General features: G+C 41.6%; 1 protein-coding gene across 3 annotated transcripts in view; it reads left to right on the forward strand.

The window, feature by feature from the left end:
- Nucleotides 1-21,242, forward strand: part of ercc8 (excision repair cross-complementation group 8) — a 69,302-nt gene that overhangs the window by 43,024 nt on the left and 5,036 nt on the right. For 2 of the 3 annotated variants that reach the window (XM_078549267.1, XM_078549286.1), the window contains 4 exons: nucleotides 1,853-1,956; nucleotides 2,697-2,821; nucleotides 6,056-6,253; nucleotides 8,236-8,325. In XM_078549267.1, the coding sequence (XP_078405393.1) occupies nucleotides 1,853-1,956; nucleotides 2,697-2,821; nucleotides 6,056-6,253; nucleotides 8,236-8,325 (517 nt within the window). The remainder of the gene's footprint in view (nucleotides 1-1,852; nucleotides 1,957-2,696; nucleotides 2,822-6,055; nucleotides 6,254-8,235; nucleotides 8,326-21,242) is intronic. The other variant, XM_078549277.1, reaches the window with a different exon arrangement.

Consider the following 21,242-nt stretch of genomic DNA (forward strand, 5'->3'; position numbering starts at 1 on the left):
CCCTGGTTTGTAGGGCTCCGCAACGCACTGCTTAAAGCAGCTTAGTCACAGGAGACGTGGTTGCCTGAATTTTTAAGCCTTTTTAAAAAAAAAGTTGGGAGCCTTGTTTTCTTGCTTTAACCATACCAACATGGAACATTTTCCCAAGTTTTCTGAAATTCCATGTATACAGTATCAATTGTTTTTTCTGTTCATCATAGCTAATCATGTCTTGGAAGAGGAACTCTGCGGCTTACTCTTGTTCCTTTGTTCCCAAAAATCTTGACCAGGTTAAACACTGCCTTTATCCTAACTCCTTCAATAAGTTATATTTTTCAAGGTAAATAGTAAATTTTCAGTGTAAATATGGCCCTAGACATTTGGTCACCTTGCAAGCTTGACACAGGAATAGTGTATCATGTTGGCTATCCTCATCAGATCATCATTTGCTGTGCATTGTACAAACTCACAAATGGGCCAAAGGCTGCCACTTTCGGACCTGAAAAGTGCCCAGCCTACTTCAAATTACCCTAGAAAGACAAAGTATCTCAAAAATTTGAACCACAGGTTAATTAAGCCACTTCATGCTGCTGGTATGCAGTGGCAACATGAGTGGTATTTTTCACTCGCAGGATGCTGCTGTCAGTCCAAAAGACATTCTGCCATTCACATAATTGAGAAACATTGTGTATAATTTTCACTGCTGGTGTGATGCCAGGTACATCCCAATAATTGGCTGATTGAATCAAACAGCAATCTTCCTTCAGTTTCTCGTAATCATACTCAACCACCTTGTGCTTGCAAAGTCTAAAAGAAAATGTCTACTGTTAGATGTGATTTCACAATTGGGCAACATTTGCTGAACAATCTTGATTGTGCTAGTGGTTGCACTAACAACCAATTTAATATAATCAATTGAGCTCGTGGCTCATTTATGCTTGTTAGAAGTGACATACGTTCACACGCAGGACCACTTCTCTGCAAACAAAAGGAATATATTTAAGCCTTGCACCACCTTGAATTACTGGGGAGCTTGGAGAGCCAATTTCTTTCTCCCATTGCTTTCTCCATGGCAATGCCTCAGCCAATCAGAATCTGCTTGCCAACCAATCAGCACCCTTTTCTCGTGTCGTATCAATTGTTGTGATTGTTTGAAATTTGGCATTCCTGTGTTTGACCTGATGAGTGCTTCAGCAACATGTCTCCTCTTTCGGCAGTATTCAAGTTCTGCACTATCAAGCAACTATTTTTCAAAGTGTTCTCCTAATAATCTCAAAATAATTTTGAAGATGTTTCCTACAACAGATGCTAAACTTGCTGCTCTGTAGTTTTCAAGAATGTTTTCAATTTTTAAATAATAAATAAATATGTTATTTTAATGCTTTCCAGAATCTCAGAAAATTAGTGAAAATGTGAGCTGATTTGGATCCCTGTCTTCTTTGAGACTCCAATAATGGCCTAGTTCATTTATACAGTGAGAACTGAATTATCTAGATCACTCGTAGAAGGTAGCAGGCGAGGGCTCCCGTGGTTGCTCAGCTGGTAAAGTTAGTGAGTAAATGAACATTCAAGCCAGGATTCCTGGTTTGTGACCAGTCAACTAATTTTGGCTGATTATGCAGTGGAGTACTACAATTGCCCTTGGCACCCCTGAATTTGGAAAGGGAAAATCTGCTAGGGTCATTTTGTATCTTATTTTTGATAACCCGAAGGATTAATATTCAAGTTATAGCAGCAAGAGCTCAGTAGAGCTGGATCCCACCATTTGTTGGTATTCACACATACCTTTCTACTTCGCTGGAAGTGATTCCAAGAACAGTAGGTTGCTGCTCTCTGTTTCTAAAATATATTTTTTATTCACTTTTCTTCTTAGTGCCGATAGCAAAGTTAGGATCTGGGATGTACGAAAAGCTTCTGGGAGTTTAATTTTGCTTGATCAGCACAATGGTGAGGTTGCTAAATCTTCTTCAGAGGCAGGTAATAAGCTTGTAAAAATTTTTGCTTGTAAGATTTTATTCATTTTCCTGCAAGCCCTTTCTTGATGACCACCTCCCCATCTCCAACCCCATGTCTGGCCTAGACATGTGACTTTGTGTAATGTCTTAAAGGGCTGAATGGCCTACTACTGTTCTTATGTTTGCTGATACTTTATAATTAGCTACTAATTACTGAACCCTTTCTTTCCTGTTTTTATTTGACTCTTGCTGGGGAAAAGTAAACTTTGTTTATTTTTCAAGTTGCTTTACTTCGTATTTGAACTTAGCCTCGTTTATCTATTCTATCACGTGAGGTATAATAGCAGAGTCCAGTCTTGTCCTGTCACATGTCCACACGCATTCTTCAGCAGTAGTCTCTGGATAATTCTTGTGATATTGACTATTCCTACATATTTTTAACCTCATAGAACACAGAAGCTGAACCCAGTTGCAACAATCTCACTACTACTCAAGTTGAGATCAACAAATTAACTAGGGGAAATGCATGACCTCCTTTAGACACACAAGAAAGTTATTGCAAATGCTAGTAAAAATGGAAAATTCTGGAAATACTGTAAAACCATCAGCATCTGTGAAGAGGAAAGGCGGGTTAATGATTCAGGTGCTGACACTCATTAAAGCTCACCCTTTGAATTAAAGAATACCATGGTTTCTATTATCAGTCATTGGTGAAATATCAATAAGCATGAACTTTATCCCATTTTGTTTCTTCTTTGACAGCAAATACTGCTCATAATGGGCGTGTTAATGGTCTATGTTTTACAAGTGATGGACTCCACTTTTTAACTATTGGCACAGATGATCGCATGAGACTCTGGAATAGTTCCACGGGACACAATACGCTGGTACTTATCTGCTTTCCACACATCATAAGCCGAAATGGAGCTAGACTTTAATTGAAATTTAATTAAGTATTTTAGAGAAATGTTTTTGATTGCTTAGTAAAGAATATAATAACTGCTGCCTTATTTACTTAAGAATAAATGTTTGCAAATTATCAATAAAATGGAAAGAAAACTACAAGTTATGGGTAACAGAAAATGCTAGAAATACTCATCAAATCGGTCAGCATCTGTAAGAAAAAGACAGGTTATGATGTTTCTGTGTGTGCTCTTTATCAAAACTGACTGATGGATAAACGGGCATTTAAGTAAGATTGGATAAAATGGAGTGAAAAATGAGTAGGAAATCACAGAGAGAGAGTTAGTTAATGGAAGATGTTGGATTATATTTTGAGGCCAGAGACAGAGCAACAACAGAATGTGCAAATATTTAAGAAAATGAAAAAAGCCACACAAGGTTTCCAATTAAATAATTAGTAGGTCATTCCACCGAATGACTTCCTCTCTGGTGCATGTATGGAGTCCCTCTCCTTAGCCTTTTTCACTTGTGCAGTTGCTCAGAATACTACTTCCGAGCAGCTGTATTTTTCTGAATCTTGCACAGTTAGTGGCAAAATTGCATTTGGGACTCGACTGATTTGTTTGAAACTTTCCTTAATATTGGAGCCTGATTCATAGGAATCAGCAACACGAAAGTTTATCGGATCATTGAGGAGGTCAGCAAGACTGCGGATCAGTGCAAAAAGATAACTTCTCGCATTTGTCTCTGCTACCCGGTAGTTGGAAGAATCCAGAAAATTCTATCACAAAAAGAATCTTGATGCCTCTGCTAGCACAGGTATTGCTGAAATTACTTTACAGGATTGATCTTGTCTTGCTGTGGAGATCTCTGTTCCAAGTAAAGAAGGCACGAGTGTTTTCCTTCTTCCAGCTTTTCCTTTCAGGGTTCTCTCCTAGATACAGAAATTCATTCTGGTGTCATAGTCCCACAGCAACATTGGCTGTCCTGTACATTGCTATTCATTGTGTGTTGTGGACTGGTCAACCACACAAGACAGTCAAGATCCACGCAAAAATAAACATTTCCAGCAAAGATTGTGTTTTAAAGAAGTATTTTTTATTCAGCAGAACAAATTTACATTGGGTGAGAATGGGATTGAAATCAATGTAAAACTTTGTGTGAACCATTATTAGGACAGGCAAGAAAGTGTGAAGGGTCACACTTGAAATGATTTAACATCGCTTGCATTCTCAGAAACGGCATGTAGCTAATTTCATCAGTGATTAGCATTAAGTTGTATAGAACCTTGGTGAGGCCACAGCTGGAGTACTGTGTGCAGTTCTGGTCGCCACATTTTAGGAAGGATGTGATTGCACTGGAGAGGGTGCAGAGGAGATTCACCAGGATGCTGCCTGGGATGAAACATTTAAGTTATGAAAAGAGGTTGGATAGACTTGGGTTGTTTTCGTTGGAGCTGAGAAGACTGAGGGGCGACCTGAGCGAGGTGTACAAGATTATGAGGGGCATGGACAGGGTGGATAGGGAGCAGCTGTTCCCCTTAGTTGAAGGGTCAGTCACAAGGGGACAGAAGTTCAAGGTGAGGGGCAGGAGGATCAGGGGGGATGTGAGGAAAAACTTTTTTACCCAGAGGGTGGTGGCGGTCTGGAATGCGCTAACAAGAGTTAAAGACCACATTGGATCAAACAAAGAGGCTTATATTTTGCCAAAAAGAATAGTGAGCCTGAGGATTGAGAGAATTTCAGAACTCAGCAAAAAAGATCATGAAATTGATAAGGAAAGAGATTATAAGAGGAGACGAGCAAGAGACATAAAAACAGGTGTATGTAAATCAGAAAAGATTAGTGAGGTCAGCCCATAAGAGGCACAGATAGACGAAGTTATAATAAGGCAATAGCAGAGACGTCAAACAAATGCTTTGTATCTGTCATCTTGGCGGACACAAAGCATTCTGTAAATAATGGGGAACCAAGGATCCAGCAAGAAAAAGGACCATAAATCAGTATAAGTAAAGGAAAAAGTACTGCACAAATTAATGGGACTGAGTGGTGACAAATCTCTTGGATTTGATGAGCTACATCCTAGGGTTTTAGAAGAGAAAGCTGCAGAAATCGTGCATGGATTAGTTCTGATCTTCCAGAATTCCTTAGATTATAGAACAATTCCCGAGAATTAGAATGTAGCAAACACTACTATTTAAGAAAGGGGAACTGTAGTACTGGGCAAAATTCTAGAATCTATTAGGGATGTGGTAACAGTGCACTTGTTTAATCATGATTTTCTGAGTCGACATGGATTTATGAAAAGATTGATTTTGAGGTTTTTCCTAAACACTTATTAGCCATAAGGGGAATGAGTCAGCTGCATTCAAATGTTCTTTCCTCTCTGACAAGGGTCCTGAATGATTCATGACTAGCACAGTAGTCATCAACATTTAAAACCAAGATCTTACCTGCTAGTGCTGCAATAGTTCAATTGATTTAAAAATGTTGAAAACATTTCTGACTTCAAATTAATTCTTCTGCTGCAGCTGCCACTGTCCCATGTCAGAGGTGCCTTTGATTGGGTGGCCCTGACTGAGACTTCCAATTCACGGCCTGCCCCCTTTCTCCCTGATCTTCCTACCTGATTGGGAGAGCTGCCAACCATTCTCCTCAACAGTTGGCCGGCTTTCTGCTGGGTGGCCATTAATGGGCCGCAAGACACAATATCAGGTGTCTTTAAAAGGTGGGGGTGGAATTCGGCAATCCAGATCAGACACCCGCCCTGCAGAGCAACGTAAAATTCAGCCAGTCTTGAAATTGCTCCCTTCTCCCAATTAAGGAAGCACATTGCTTCTATTCAGTCCATCTGACTGAAATCAGGACATCACATCACCTTTTGGGGAATTTGGGATAATCCTCAATCAAGTTATATTAGTTTACCAACATTCTCTTGAACTATTCTGACAAAAAGCCATGGAACTGAAAGATTAATCTCCTGTATATCTCTGCACAGACACTGCTTGGCTAAGTGAGTGTTCCTAGTATATTCTGTTTTCATGTCAGTTTTCTAGGGTCTGCAGTAATTTGCTTTTTGTTTATCTACTATTGTATTTGCCTGTAAATTCTGCAGTTTAGCCTAATTCAGAATAATTCAGGATAATGAAATTAGAAAAGTTATTAAAAACTAAAAAGGTATAAAACTAAGAAGTAATAACAATGATTTAACACTTACAGGTCAATTATGGAAGAGTGTGTAATGAAAGCCGAAAAGGTCTCAAGTTTACAGTGTCCAATGGCTGCAGTCCAGATTTTGTCTTTGTTCCTGTTGATAGTTGTATTGCGGTGTATGACATCTTCTCTGGACAACTGTTAACTGAACTCAGGGGACATTATAATTATGTAAACTGCTGCACATTCCAGTCTGACTTCCAAGTAAGTAAACTACTTAGTCTGTACTTTATTTGCAATAGGTTAAAGATGTGCAGCTGACCGATGAACTGAAACCTCCAATCAGGCAGTGACTGAGATATTGCTGATATTTCTAGAAATGTCTAACTTAAGGACTTCACGTTTTTCCATTATGTGGATGTTTCATTTACAACCCATTAGAGATTATTGAAACCCATTTGCAGCTCCTTCAACCTATTCCCACTAAACCGCTGATCACCCAACTTCCCCTCCTGGTTTCTATGTTAGCCAAAAGTGTAAATGGTTCTCTCTCTCCAGGTGTTGTCCCTCTTTCCTCTAAATCTGCCATCACCACCCTTCTCTTCAACAAACCAACCCTTGACGCCACCATCCTTGCAAACTGCCATCCGATCTCTGACCTCCCTTTCCTCTCCAGAGTCGGTGAACACGTTCTCGGTTTTCAAATCCATTCCCATCTTTCATGGAACTCCATGTTTGAATCCCTCCAATCAGGTTTCTGCCACTGCCACAATACTGTAACATCTCTTATTAGCGTTTCAAGTGACGTCCTATCCGACTGTAACAAAGCTAAACTATCTCTCCTCGTCCTTCTTGATCTGTCTGCAGCTGCTGACACTGTTGACCCACATCATCCTCCTTCAACACCTCTCCACAGTTATCTAGCTGAGTGGGGCTGCTGTCACCTTGTTCCATTCTTATCTATCTAATCATAGCGAGAGTATCACTGCAATAGATTTTCTTCCCTTCCTGCACCATCTATCCTTGACCCCCTCTTAGCTACACGCTGCCCCTTGGCGACATCATCCAAAAGCACAGGGTTTTCATGTCTGCTGGTGACACCCAGCTCTACTTCTCCATAACATCTCTCAACTCCACCACTGTTGCTAAATTATCGAATGGCTTATCTGACCATCCAGCTAGTGGATGAGCAGACATTTTCTCCAAATAAGTATCAGGAAGACTGATGCCATTGTTTTTGGTCTCTGCTCCAAATTCTATTCCCTAGCTACCGACTCCATTCCTCTCACTGGCAACAGTGTGAGACTAAACCAGTCTGTTCGCAATCCTAGTATCATATCTGAGATTAGGTTCTGACCATCGCTGAGACCGCCTACTTCCAGCTTTATAACATTGCCCGACTTCACCCCTGTTTCAGCTCATCTGCTGCTGAAACCACCATTCATGCCTCAGTTACCTCTAGACTTGACTATCCCAACATATTCCTGGCTGGCCTCCCAAAGTCTATCGCCTGTAAACTTGAGGTCTTCCAAAACTCTGCTGCCTGTATCTTAACTTGCACCAAGTCCAGTTCCCCATCACCCCTGTGCTCGCTGACTTACACTGGCAGGTGGAGAGACAATGTCTTGTTTTCAACATTCTTATCCTTGTTTTCAGATCCCTCTGTAGCCTCACCCCCTCCCTATCTCTAATCCTTTCGAACCTAACAACCCTCCTAGATATCTGCGCTCATACAATTCTGGATTCTTGAGCATTCCTGATTTTAATCACCCCACCATTGGTAGCCATGCTTTTAGCTGCCATGGCCCTCAGCTAAACAATTCCCTTCCTACAACTCTCCACCTCTGTACCTCACTTTCCTCCTTAAAGGCACTCCTTAAAACTCACCTCTTTGACCAAGCATTTGGTCATTTGACCTAATTTCTCCTTATATGGCTCGGTGTTATTTTGTTTATAATGCTCCTATAAAAAGTGCCTTGGAGCATTTCCTTATGTTGAAGGTACTATATAAATATAAGCTGTTCTTGCAGTTGAAATTCTAGTTCTTTTGTGCATGGAGCAAAGATGGTGAAACAAGAATTTTGAACTTGAGTGGCTCCCCACAGTTAGTTTCTTTTTATAGAATAAAAACACCTTCTGTTAGGAGGAAATTATGAATTTTATAACTCATTGAAAGCCTGCTGTATTGAGAACTGGTCTGCCAACATGTACAGAAATGTGTTTTAAATATAAGTTTCTCTTTGCAGGAACTTTACAGCGGTGGCAGTGATGTTAACATTTTAGCATGGATTCCAGATCTTGGTCGAACTGGTTTGGAAAACGATGAACCTAAGGGGGTAAGAGAAAAAATTATGCAGCGTAATTTATTTCTATAAAATGAAACTGCCGCACTTTATATGGCATTGTAATATCTCTACCATAGAATCACGGAAAGAAGCCTTTTGGCATCTGTGCTCTCCCTATTCCAGACCAATTCAAAACAAATTGCATTACCGCACTCTCTCCCATAGTATTTCCTGCTTCAAGTATTTACCGAATTTTCTCAAAATATACAATAGGCTCTGTATCAACTATTCCATGCTCCATGTAAAGAAATTTCTTTTAAAATCTCTCTTCAGGCTCCTCATGGCAATTATGAATTGATGAATCCCCTCATCACAGACTCAAGTGAAAATATAACATTAAAAAATATTTATAGAATGTACTCAAGATTCCCAGTGGAAAAACTCCCACTATCTCACATTTCTCCTCGGGACTATTTTTTCCTATCCCTCTGTCACCCTGGTAACACCACTTTGTACATTCTGCTTGGCTTTAATGCCCTTTCTATAATAGAATACTTAAAGAGCATGCAGTACTAGAAGCTAACCAATGTTTTGTATCACTACTTTCCCCTTGTACTCTATGCCGCAGTGTATAAAATACAACATGCCATTTTTTACAGGCAGGTAAAGCCATAAACTTTCAAGGAATAATGGAGGAGAAATTAGATTAGCAATGCACAGACCTGCAGTCATTCCTGGGGAAGTGATGCTATGCAAACAAATTTTTCCCTCTCTGTATTTAAACTCCTCCTGCATGTTTCGATTCATCCATGTCCTTCAGTGTCTTTCCATTAAGTGTATACTCCCATTCCTTGTTTTCCGAGTTAAAGTGTAATGCCTTGCACTTCTCCGCATTAAATTGCATACCCTATCTCTGTCCTATCCACCAGCTTTCCTGAATTTCTTTCATTCTTGTTTACTATATGCTAAACTTCCTACTTTTATCTGCACATTGGAGATTGTCTTCCATACACCCAAACCCAAATCATAGGTATATAGAGAACAAAAGAGGACTGTAAGGGCATGGGAATCCCTTGTGGAGTCTCACTTAGGTTTGGAGCCGTACGCTGGATGTAACAGGAATGAGTAACAATGCCCAGTAATGTGTTAAAATAACAATTTTATTGAATAATTACAATTAGAATAATATAACAATTATAATTGATAATATAAAAAGTAGAAATTGATAACATAGAAAAGTAAGAAGAAAGAAAGATAACTTAATGAATGAAGAAAGCATCTTATATATATCAGAAGAATAGAAGAAAGACGTTTTTAAAGCACAAATAAGAACCCCAAATTCGTCTGTTCCACAACAGGACCATAAATTGGTAAAATTCACGTTTGGTACATACATTAACAAGTTTCTGAAGAGCCTTACATGGGAGTGGGCTCTTCGGCCAGTCACTCCGATGTCCCTTCCTCCCTAGTCTTCAGTGGTTGACTAATCCACTCCGACTGCAGCCCCAAATCCCTTTAAGCTAAGTTTCTGGCTCCATTCTAGCCTTTCAAGGCCTTGTTCAGACATTCTCAAAACAAGTCTGGTAAACATAAGTCCTTATCAATTCTCCTCTCAGGCACAGCAAGGCTTCGTAGACTTTGCTATATTCAAGTTGCTTACGCATCTTTTGATGGTGTCACCATCTGCCATCAATCAAACTCCAACTCCTGATTCTGAACTATAGTTGACCACCCCATGTAAGGCTATTCATTGTCCTGTCTTGTAGTTCAAGGGTCATTGAATGCAGTAAGAAAAGGGGCTTCTGATATTAAAAAAAAAACTTTGTTTTCCCTTTCTAAGCCATAATACTAAAATAAAAGATGTAGGCCAAATACCAGCTGTGAAAAACAAAGTCTTGGGAAAACACGTCACTATTGATTATTATTGATTAATTAATCAAAGCACAATCACATCTGGGAATAGATCAATGTCTACAAAGTAAGATTCATTACGGGTTCACTTAAAAATCAAAAGTGAAGCAAAAATAAAATTACAAAAATTAGTGACTGCCAGCTGTAGGCTTACAGCCTCCCCACTCAAAAATACAAAATTTTATAATCCAAGATCACCATTTTTTTTTTCGTAATTTATCCAGTTAGAGTAATCCTTTTTTTTATATCCCTTTGGAGTTTCATAGCTCGTGTTCACTTACTCGTGAGGGCAGTTGTTGACACACTTCATTCACACTTCGCTGTATACAGCAGTTAATTAGCAGAAACAGAATTATCAGTAATTGAACAAAGACCAATACATGCAATATAATCCTAATCCATGGATAAATATTTACATTCGTGCCCTAATTCCATAAATCTTTCCACCATGTGATAATTTTGATATCACCAATATTTTTATTAATATACACATTGGGTCTTAAATTCCGAGTTTCCCGGCGTCAGATTGTGGAGGGTACTGAGATGGGGAATCCTTCTCAGAACTTCACAGGTAAGGGTTTGCATGGCAATTGCCCAGAAGCACAAACTTCCTCAACTTACCCTGTGCTGGGAGCCATCCGAAAATGCGATTTTAAACTGCAAACTTCAGATGGTTCCAGCTGTATTGCACAAATAGTTACCCAGAAAAAAGTTAGGAATTAAAGCCTCTTCTAGGTAACTATTATACAGACCCAGACTGACTGCCAGGGGACTGCCCCCACACAAAAACAGAATTCCCTGGAAAAACTCAGCAGGTCTGGCAGCATCGGTGGAGAAGAGTTAACGTTTCGAGTCCTCATGACCCTTCAACAGAACCCCTGGTATTCCACACCCCGCCCCCAACTCCCACCAGCATGGGCAACACCCCCACCCAACCCAACCCGTCCACCACCTCAACGCACTGGTCCGACCTGACCAACAGCCCACCCCCGCCTTACGGCTTACAGCTAGTGCTGTCAAAAAAGGGGGCGTGTTCTCCATCAATCCGACTCTGCTGGACTGTGACACTGGACCTCGAGGACAGCCGCGCTGCCTGGATCCCGCCCGGCCTGAGTTGGAAGGTTGGGTGAGACAGGCACGGAAGAAATTTAGTGTAAGTAATTGGACATGGGGTGGTAATCTGACGCTCATTGCCACTCCAAGGAAGTTAAGGCCCATTATGTTGCTACAAGTGGAAATATGCTTTCTGGGATTTAGCAATTCTGTCTCAATTCTTTAAGTTCTAGCAGTCGTGGGACATTATAACCAAATCTTTCCACAAACTCCCATAGAGTTGTCCTTTCATCCTATCTTTTAAACTAATTTCTATGATATTGTGATAGTAAATATTCATTAATTCTCGATCACCAATTCTGGCAGTTGTTTTTGAGGTTAAACGAAAGGCTGTTTCAGAAGCAGGGCATGGATTTTCGTTTCCAAAATTATGTTCTTTTTATATTGCTAACCCCCCCACCCCTTCTACATATGCAGTTTGTGTCTGCTTCAGATCAGCTCTAACAGCTTCCATTGTACAATTTGCTTAAAACCATAGAAAAGTTACAGCACAGGAGGCCATTTGGCCCATCTTGTCCATGCCAGCCCGAGGACACCCAGGTTCCCTTTCTAATCCCACCTTCCTGCACCCGGCCCGTAGCCCTGCAGCTTAAAGCACTTAAGGTGCAGATCCGGGTACTTTTTAAAAGAGTTTAGAGTTTCTGCCTCGACCACCAACTTGGGCAGCGAATTCCAGACACCCACTACCCTCTGCGTAAAAAAGTTCTTCCTCATGTTTCCCCCTACACCTTCTGCCATTTATCTTGAATCTATGTCTCCTGGTTCTAGAATTCTCCACCAAGGGAAACAATTGTATCCTGTCCACTCTATTTATCTTGTGTCTGATTAAACCCACATGTTGTTTCAGGGTGGCCCCTTATCTCGTACAGGCACACAATCACTTCGCCCAACTTCTAGCCGAATTCCTAATACGTAATCTCCCAAATTTACTGCATATAGATAGGTATTGTGATATTGTATATGACTACTGTCCCAAATCAAAACCTATGTTTTCCACCCAATATATTGGCAATGGTCCAGTCTCACCCGTCGCTACTGATAGACACAGAATTAAACTAATGATGGTCCAATTAGTAGCTTCCCATTTGATCTGGACAGGGTAAAACTGAACCAATCCCCTGAGCTGGCAGGTTGCTATTTTTATACTTTGACAGGAAAGTTATACATTCATTAATGATCCATAAGGGAACTTCGCCCTTGTGTATCTGTCTAACATTCTCTTGGGCTTGTTCCGCCAGCCAGGACCCATACGTAGCACACACATCATTTGAACTGCTTCTATCAAAACATTACGGTCTTCCCTGATTAATTAATTGTTTTGCATGATTCTCTAATTCGCCCAAAATATCCTTCAGGTAATTTGTCATTACCTGATCTTCCCGTAATTCAGTGCCCTAATTGGTGTTCCCTTCCCGGAGCATATTTTTCAGTTGTATTTTAAGATTTTTAATTGCACCATTTAATGTGGCCAGATCTATACTATTTACCACTAAAGCTCTGGTATTAAATCCTGTTGTTAAATCATTTATTTTACTTCTGGGTGTACTACTTCTGTTTGGAACATAAATTTGGTCCCAGTGATCTGTCATTCATCTAACCTTATGCCCAACTTGTTAACTTGGTGCAACAGATTTTTGTACAGGACCTATGTTTTTGCATTGCACCAACTTGATAATGTCATTCCTGTCAAATTTAGCATCACAGGTACTACCTCATGATGTACATATGATACAATCTTTCCCATTGGAATCAAGACCGAACCGTTTTTTGGTCCCCCCCCACTGTATTTCGGACAACCCGATTCATTTGCCCTAAGGAGTACTGAATGTGTTTAGTAGTTCTTTAAACACACTGTGGAGCTGCTCACTGTAACATAATCCGTGGGTCCCCTTGTTTACAACTATGATCACAGTCAGGGCCACATGGGATAAGTTTGGTGCGTAAGATGGGAGTCTCCTTCCCTTGGTTCATTCTCTGTCTATGGATGATGGGGACTGACATACACTTCGCCTCAGGGAGCACCCTTTTTGCGTACTCTGCTGGAACATCATCTCCCCTAAGAAATATATAGTTTCCTGAATGGAATTTACCTTGCCAATTGGACCAATATAACTGAAAATTATCAGGCGGGCCCTTTATCATTATTCACAGGTTGTCTCCTGGGTTATAACCTCCCACCTTTTTCCATTCATCACCCTCCTCAACTTGGCTCAAAGTGACAAACGTGGAATATCTAAGGAGCAGAGTAGTTTCAGACTCTGACATAAGTATCTTCCATCGAAACTCACAGATGAACATACTCCCTTTCCTTCCTTTATTTGCTATACTCATCATCTTCCTTGAAGAGAGCAACTGACTAGACAGTTACCTTTAATTTCTCCATGATATTCCCACATGTCTACTCTCCCCAGGAATGACTTGGGGTTTGGAAAAAGTGAAATTGTGATAACTAAGGCTGGACTGGTCAAAGATATCTCCTTTCCAATCTAGATTACTAAAATGCACTGGTGTCAACTCTTCCAGAATATGGATAGCTATTAACATTAATGTTTGGGCTCACATCTTCGACTAATCATCAACCTGGATCTTTCTGAAAGATAAAACAAAATACATCAAGTTCTGAGGGTTAAACTTTTCTCTCGGACGCAGGCTAGTAGTTAAGGGTTAACAACATTGCCTGTCTCTTCTGCGGCCTCTATTAACCCAATCACTTCTGCGCGGGAGCGAATCATCTGAATCCTCTCCCATTAACACTGTCTTTGTAATGCATATCTCTGCTGGCGCTTTGCCTTCCTGGACAGAGCTGGCTCTCAGCTTAAACTCCTCCTCAGGTGTCCCTTTGGAGGTGGTTCTTCTGGATTCCATACTGTTGTTGGCTGCTTTCCCTTTCAGTAAATGTTGCCCTTTAAATAGTTTCATCTGATTAATATGAAACCACTTAACCCGTTTAGGAAGTTGGTCCATATCCACCATTGGGCTGGCTTTATCCAAAATGCTGTATGGTCCTTTGTACAGGGGTTCAAACAGACCAGCTCTCTCATAATGTCACATCATAACGTGCTGACCTATATTCCACTCTTGTGGTTTGGCTGGTTCTAGGAGCAATTTATTAGTACGATGCATCCTCCCTATCTTTCCTGCAGCCTCATAGTGGAGGCCTTGCAAAATCTGTAGGAGGTTTGCCACAAACCGCGAGAGGGAGAGAGCATTGAGACTTCATAAAGAAGCGCAAGAGGGGGAGAGAGCAGTGAGACTTAATACAGAGCGCAAGAGGGAGAAAGCCGTGAGACTTCATACAGAGTGTAAGAAGGAGAGAGCAGCGAACCTTCATATCGAGCGCGAGAGGGAGAGCGCAGCTAGACTTCATACAGAGGGAGAGAGCAGTGACATTTCATAAAGAGTGCAAGAGGGAGAGAGCAACAGGACTTCATAAAGAGCGCAAGAAGAAGAGAGCAGCAAGACTTCATAACAAGTGCAAGAGGGAGAGGGCAACGAGACTTCATAAAGAGAGAGAGAAAGAGCAACGAGACTTAAAACAGAGCGCAAGAGGGAGAGAGCAGCGATAGAATTTCATCCCATTTCCCACCCCCGCTGGGCCATTAACCCTTTCCTCGGTACAGTTTTAATCGTGCGATTCCTGAATGATTGTGGATTGTAAAGAGAGCGACAGTATATAATAAACGGTGAAACTCTAAAGGAGGTGCAGAAACAAAGGGACCTCGATGTATATGTACATAAGTCATTGAAGGTGACAAAGCATGTTGAGAGAGTAGCTAATAAAACATATAGTATCCTAGGTTTTATTAATTGGGGCATTGAGTACAAGAGTAAGGAGCTCATGTTGAACTTGTATAAGACACTAGTTAAGCCTCATCTGGAGTACTGCGTCCAGTTCTAGGTGCCATACTTGAGGAAGGATGTGAAGGCACTGGAGAGAGTACAAAGGAGATTCACCAGAATGATTCCAGGGATAAACAACTGTAGTTATGAGGATAGATTGGAGAGGTTGCGTCTGTTTTCCTTGGAGAAAAGATGGCTGAGAGGAGACTTGATAGAGGTGTTCAGGATCCCGAGGGGTATGAATGGGATAAATAGTGAGAATCTGTTCTTCTCAAGAGTTCTTGAGGGCACAGATTCAAAATAATAGGCAAAAAGAGGAATTTTTTTTTCACCCAGAGGATGACTGGAGCCTGGAACAAACTTCCTGAAAGGATGGTGGAGGCAAGTTCAATTGAGGTATTCAAAAGGGAATTGGATTGCTATCTGAAAAGAGAGAATATGCAAGGTTACAGGCATGAAGCAGGGGGTTGGGATTCGGTTGATTGCTCTTTCAGCGAGCCAGTGCAAACTCAATGAGCCAAATGGCCTCCTTCTGCACTGTAAAGATTCTGTGATTAATAACTTCTCTGATCTGACTCTGTTAAAGTGGGCACCCACAGCTGTATAGGAGTTCTCATTGGTCTTCCTGTAACCAACTCATGGGGAGAGAATCAGGTTCCCTTGGACTCTCTTGCCCTGATATTCATAAGTACCAGCGATAGAATTTCATCCCATTTCCCACCCCCGCTGGGCCATTAACCCTTTCCTCAGTACAGTTTTAATCGTGCGATTCCTGGATGATTGTGGATTGTAAAGCACATGCTACTTCCCTCAATTCGTAGCAGCTGTAGAATGTGTTGCATTACATGACCGGTGAACTGACGTTTTTGATCGGATTGCACTATTTGAGGTAAACCCCACCTTTTAAATATTTCTCATACCAGTGTCTTAGCTGTCCGCAGCGCAGTTGCAGATTTGCAGAGGAATGCCCCTACCCATTTGGTGAAGTTATCTGCCAGTACCAGACACTACTTGTTCCCCCTCTTTGTTTGAGGTAAAGGCCCTTTAAAATTAATTTGGATCCCTTGCCATGGACCCTCACCTCCTAGTGTGTCCCATAGGTGCCTTCCTCTTTTGTGGATCAGAATTATTGGCAGCACAGATCAAACATCACTGACATATATGCTCCACATTCTTTCTCATCTCAGGCCATGATCCAACATGCCGTAACCTTTCCCCAAGTGTTTTCCGGCCCCAGGTGATCCACTCCCGGACCTCCGTGGACAAATTCCATCATTTCCTGGTGATATGTCTCTGGTACTATCCATCTATCAGCTTTAAATAACATCCCCTGTTTTATGTTTATTTTGGGATTTCCCCCATCGGCCCTTTTACGGGCTTACCTTTATTCATAGCCTCAATGGCTGCCATCAATGCTGGATCTTGACTTTGGGCTTTGGTTAGATTACAGGGCAATTGTATTCCTTCAGTCCCACATTTAGTAATGCCTTGTGCTTTTCCTCTTTAAAAGGGATCTCATGTTATCCCCATTTTGGTCCCTATCTTGGCCATTTGTCGGCCTCACAATTCCCCCCCTCCACCCCAAATCTGGGTCCTGATTTAGAATGGGCTTTCGCTTTATGGATGTAGTACTACTACTCTGGGCTTTGTCGGATTGCCTGCAAAATAGTCTGTAAGGGGGGTTTAAAGGTCAGTGGTTTCCCATCTGCTGAGGTGTATCCCCATCTTTCCCATATTGCCAGAAACTCGATCAGTGCATTGCATGTGAACGTTGAATCTGAGCAAATGATATTAGGTGGTGGAAACCTTCCTGGATTCATAATCACTTATGCTCCAGCTGCTAACTCTGCCTGCTGAGCACTCAAGTGGCTAGGAAGTTTTAGACCTAACCACATCTGATTATCAGGATCATAAATCCCACAATCTGTTTGCTGTTTTCCTGCCACTACTGAACTTGAACCGTCTACATAGATGTCTCGCCCATTTGGGCCTATTCCTGCTTTAAATCCTTCCCCTGTTTCCCAGATACCTTCAACTGAACATTCGTGTGGTTCTCCTTTGTGTAACAGATTTGCTGCTAATTTAAGATCTTGCAATGATTGTACTTTCAGAATTGTGTCCTGTAAAAGCAGGGTCCACTGAGCAATCCTAGCACTGGATACTGTTCCATCTTTAATCTTTCCCTCCAGTAATAGCCTTGTCAGTGTGTGATGGGTTAAGAAGTCTTGAGTCCCAGTGTAAACTGCAAAATGCTTTGTGGCCCAGAAGGTGGCCAATAGGTGGCGCTCACATTTTGAGTATCCCTTCTCTACTTTGGTTAAGAGACGTATGCCACTGGTCTACATTTCCCCTGAATCACCTGCATTCTCCTGCTGTTACTAGTGCTACTTCCAAAGCAAATCTCTTTTTCTGACTGATCATTCCTAGAGCTGGCATAACCTGAAGACCCCTTTTCAGTTCCTCAAAGGCCTCTTCACAATTGGATGTCCAGTTCCACGGTTCTCCCTTTTTCAACAGGGTTAGCAGTGGAGCTGACTTGCCCCCATTGTCTACAATAACCCATCAGTCCAAGGAAAGATCGTAGTGTAGTCACTGAGGTGGGGTGCACTAACTTGGATACTGTCTTCCTCTTTGATTGCTCAATACTCCTTTCTCCTGGCTTAAGACCTAATCCCGGAAACTGGACTTATCTTGCTCCTATCTGCACTTTCTAAGGGTTCACCTTCAGTCCAGCTCTCTTTTACAAATGCTAAAGCTCTCAAAAGAAGGCAGCATGTTCCTGCTCACTCTTCGTGATCAGTAATAGGTCATCAACATATTGAATCAAGCACTCGGGTCAGCTGAAAACCCTCATTTCATTTGCCACATGTTGATGAAATATGGAGGGACTATTGCGAAAACCTGTGGAAGGGATGTCCATATATATTGTTGACCATTCAAGGTAAAGTCAAATTTGTAATCTTCCTGACACATAGGAATTGACCAAATTTTTTTTTTAAAGTCTAGCACAGAAAACACTTGTTGGAAGTATAACTGCTATCCAGTCTGCCACTGCGGCCAACGCAGGTGTGCAGGCAGGAACGTTCTTATTTAAGACCTGATAGTCCACCATCAGCCTCCATAACCCATCTGATTTACAAACTGGCCAAATAGAAGAATTAGCATGCGTGACAATTGGCCTTAAAAAGGGGAAAAAAAGATTTTAAAAAAGAATGAGCCTCTGTTAGCAGTCAAGTGGTGTAGGTGCAAATTGCAAATGCGTGGGGGTCTCCCCATGTAGCTTCGAATCCTGCTGGCTGCACTTCCCATAATTTCTAGTTTCAATCATGTGTCTACATAATTAATTATCAAATGAATGGAGTTTTTAAAAAAATACCCCTTTCTCTAATAAGGAATCAACTATAGTAGTCAAATCTGTCTCTGCTTCCTGTGGAAAATTGCACTATCTTTGAGATTGTGATATGGGGTCTCCATCAATTCTAACCTCTACCCCTTTAACTCGCCCACAATCATTTTTGTGCTGGGCAAAAACTTCTCCATTCTGTGGTGTTAACTCCTGAAACCCAGGAGAGACTGACTGCACTAGGTCGGTTAAATTGTCCGACCATAAACTTGTTTTCTGTGCCTTCTGCTTATGTTTACTGGGGGAATAACAAATTTCTTTCCCCTCTTCTATTCCCCTTCACAAGCAGTGATTGCAACGACCTTCTACAACATCATGGGCCTTCATCCAATCTGATTCCAATATTCCAACCCCTGTGTCTGGGGTTGATTAATATGTATGGCCACTGAGTTTGTATGGTCCCACCTCAATCTCCAGAGGAACTGACACTTCCCATTGAACCATCTCCAGCAAAACATTCTAGGGAGTAAGATGCCCCACTTGACCAAGGAATGTTAAATGGAGCCTCACAATAAATAACTGTGTGAGATGCTCCAGTATCCACTAAATAATTTCCGCCCCATCCCTCTAGCTTCCGACACACACGTAAAGGCACCTGTAAGAATCATACTTGAATGGACACAAGTACTCGGGCCAGGAGTGGTCCTGTCATTGGTAAACTGGAGGCAATGGCGATGGGAAGGCCTCTCTACTCACAGTTGCAATCAGTCCCTTCCTTTTCTCTAATGCAGCATCAATTGCTGCTGCTATCCATTTTTCCAGATCCTGATTCTGACCATCCGTCCCTGATTTTCACTTTTCCTGAGGGAACTTTGCATTTCCCTTTCTAAGTGGTTTTTTACAATTAAAACACTCCAGGCCATTATTTCCTTGCGGGATCCTTCCTGCTTCCACTGTTGCCCCACTTTTATTTCCTCCACCTTTCCCTTTTCCCTGTAACCTCTTGCCATTTTCTCCCTCAGTCATTTCTCAAAATGAAGGGTCATTTTTCATACCACCATCTCCTCGGTTGTCGGCTGGCTTTCTGGGTCAAAATCTTCAAATCCCCTCCTTATGTTTGGTAGAGCAAGGCTAACTAAGGTCCTGAGCCAGTCATTAGGGGCCTGTCCAAACTAAGTTGTCTCAATCTGCACCAACTGCTATATTTGTTCTGGCATAAACAGCTCACAGCCTATCTGCGAATGTAATTGGACTCTCATCCAGTCACTGCTGAGTTTGCTCCAGCATCTTGAAGGGGATTCCCCTTGCCATACCCATAGCCTCCACTACCTGATTTTTCATCCCTTCCCATGTACCCCGTCACATTTTCACTTCTCTAGGCAGGGCCTGGTAAACATCTGGAGCTAAAAGTAAATAAGAACAATTTGATTTTTTCATTTCCACCTAACCCATGTAATCCTGTAAACTGATCAGTTTCCAGGAAGTGTCCGTAAGGCTCTTCCCCTCTTTCCAATTTCTTAATATTACTAGCCATCCTCTGTAATTCCTCTGAAGTATATGGGACAATAAGCTGCCTGTCCAAGGGTCCTAAAGCCCCTTCCAGTGCACCTGTGACGGGCTGTTGATATCTAGACTGCTGCACAGGTGCCATTCTTCCTGGTTTCCCTGTAGGGCGGTCAGTCATTTGTCCATCACTATCCTCTCCTTCCTCATCAGGGGTTCCACAGTTATCTAACTCATGAGGGTCTGATGTCTTTAATGCATAGACCATCCCATGCTGCCATTGTAGTTTACTTTGTATTGCAGCCAACTCCTGCTTATTCCTCTCTGTCTCTCTGCAGCACTCTAAGTGCCGCCTTCACATCCTCCTTTTCCCTATCTAATCTCTGGCATTCCCAACCAAGGTCCTCATTTGACTTTTCCAAAGCTCCCTGCCTTTCACATGCCTCCACATACTGGTTTTGAATATATTCCACCTCTCCTGCCCAACGGTCAATTCTTGTGGCATATTTTTCCCAGTCCTCCTTTCTCCCTTCCCTCTCTTCTTGGAGCTGACCCAGAGTATGTTCTGTAACTGCTCGCTGCCTTTCCTTTTCTCTGAAAAGATGTGCCAATTCTTCTTTCTATATCAATTTAGCCTCTTTGTCAGCTAGTTTAATTTTATACTCTTCCAACTCTAGCTCCTGATCGTTACATCTCACTCTTATTTGCATCATCTGTTCTCTAATCTCATGCATTTCTCCCTTAGTACCAAAAACCACACTGCTTTTAATAGTCCTGATTGGATGGATTCCCCTCCCCGCCCAGAGTTCAGCCCCAAAGACTGGATCATGAATCCATCCCTCCATCAGGGGTAACTTAGCTCTAAGAAACTTCTCTACAGCCTCATCCAAGTTCGTCTTTGGGCCCTGGCAGCTCGCCAAAAATTCACTTAGTTTCACAGCTGTACTCTGGACATAACAGGAATAAGTGACAATGCTAACTAAAGTGTTAAAACAACAACTTTATTGAATGTTGAATAATGATAATTATGATTAGAATAAAAATAATATAACAATTATAGTTGATAATATAAAAAGTATAAATTGATAATATAGAGAAGTAAAAAGAAGGAAAGAACCTTATTGGTTGGTTCCACGAAAGCTCTCCAAAATGGATAACCCCAACTTACCAACAGGACCCGAAATTGGTAAAACTGCCCCTTAGTACATACATTACCAAGTTTCTGGAGAGCCTTACATGGGGGTGGACTCTTCGGCCA

Source organism: Cetorhinus maximus, chromosome 1, assembly GCF_964194155.1.
Source record: "Cetorhinus maximus chromosome 1, sCetMax3.hap1.1, whole genome shotgun sequence".
In the NCBI taxonomy this organism is placed as follows: Eukaryota; Metazoa; Chordata; class Chondrichthyes; order Lamniformes; family Cetorhinidae; genus Cetorhinus; species Cetorhinus maximus.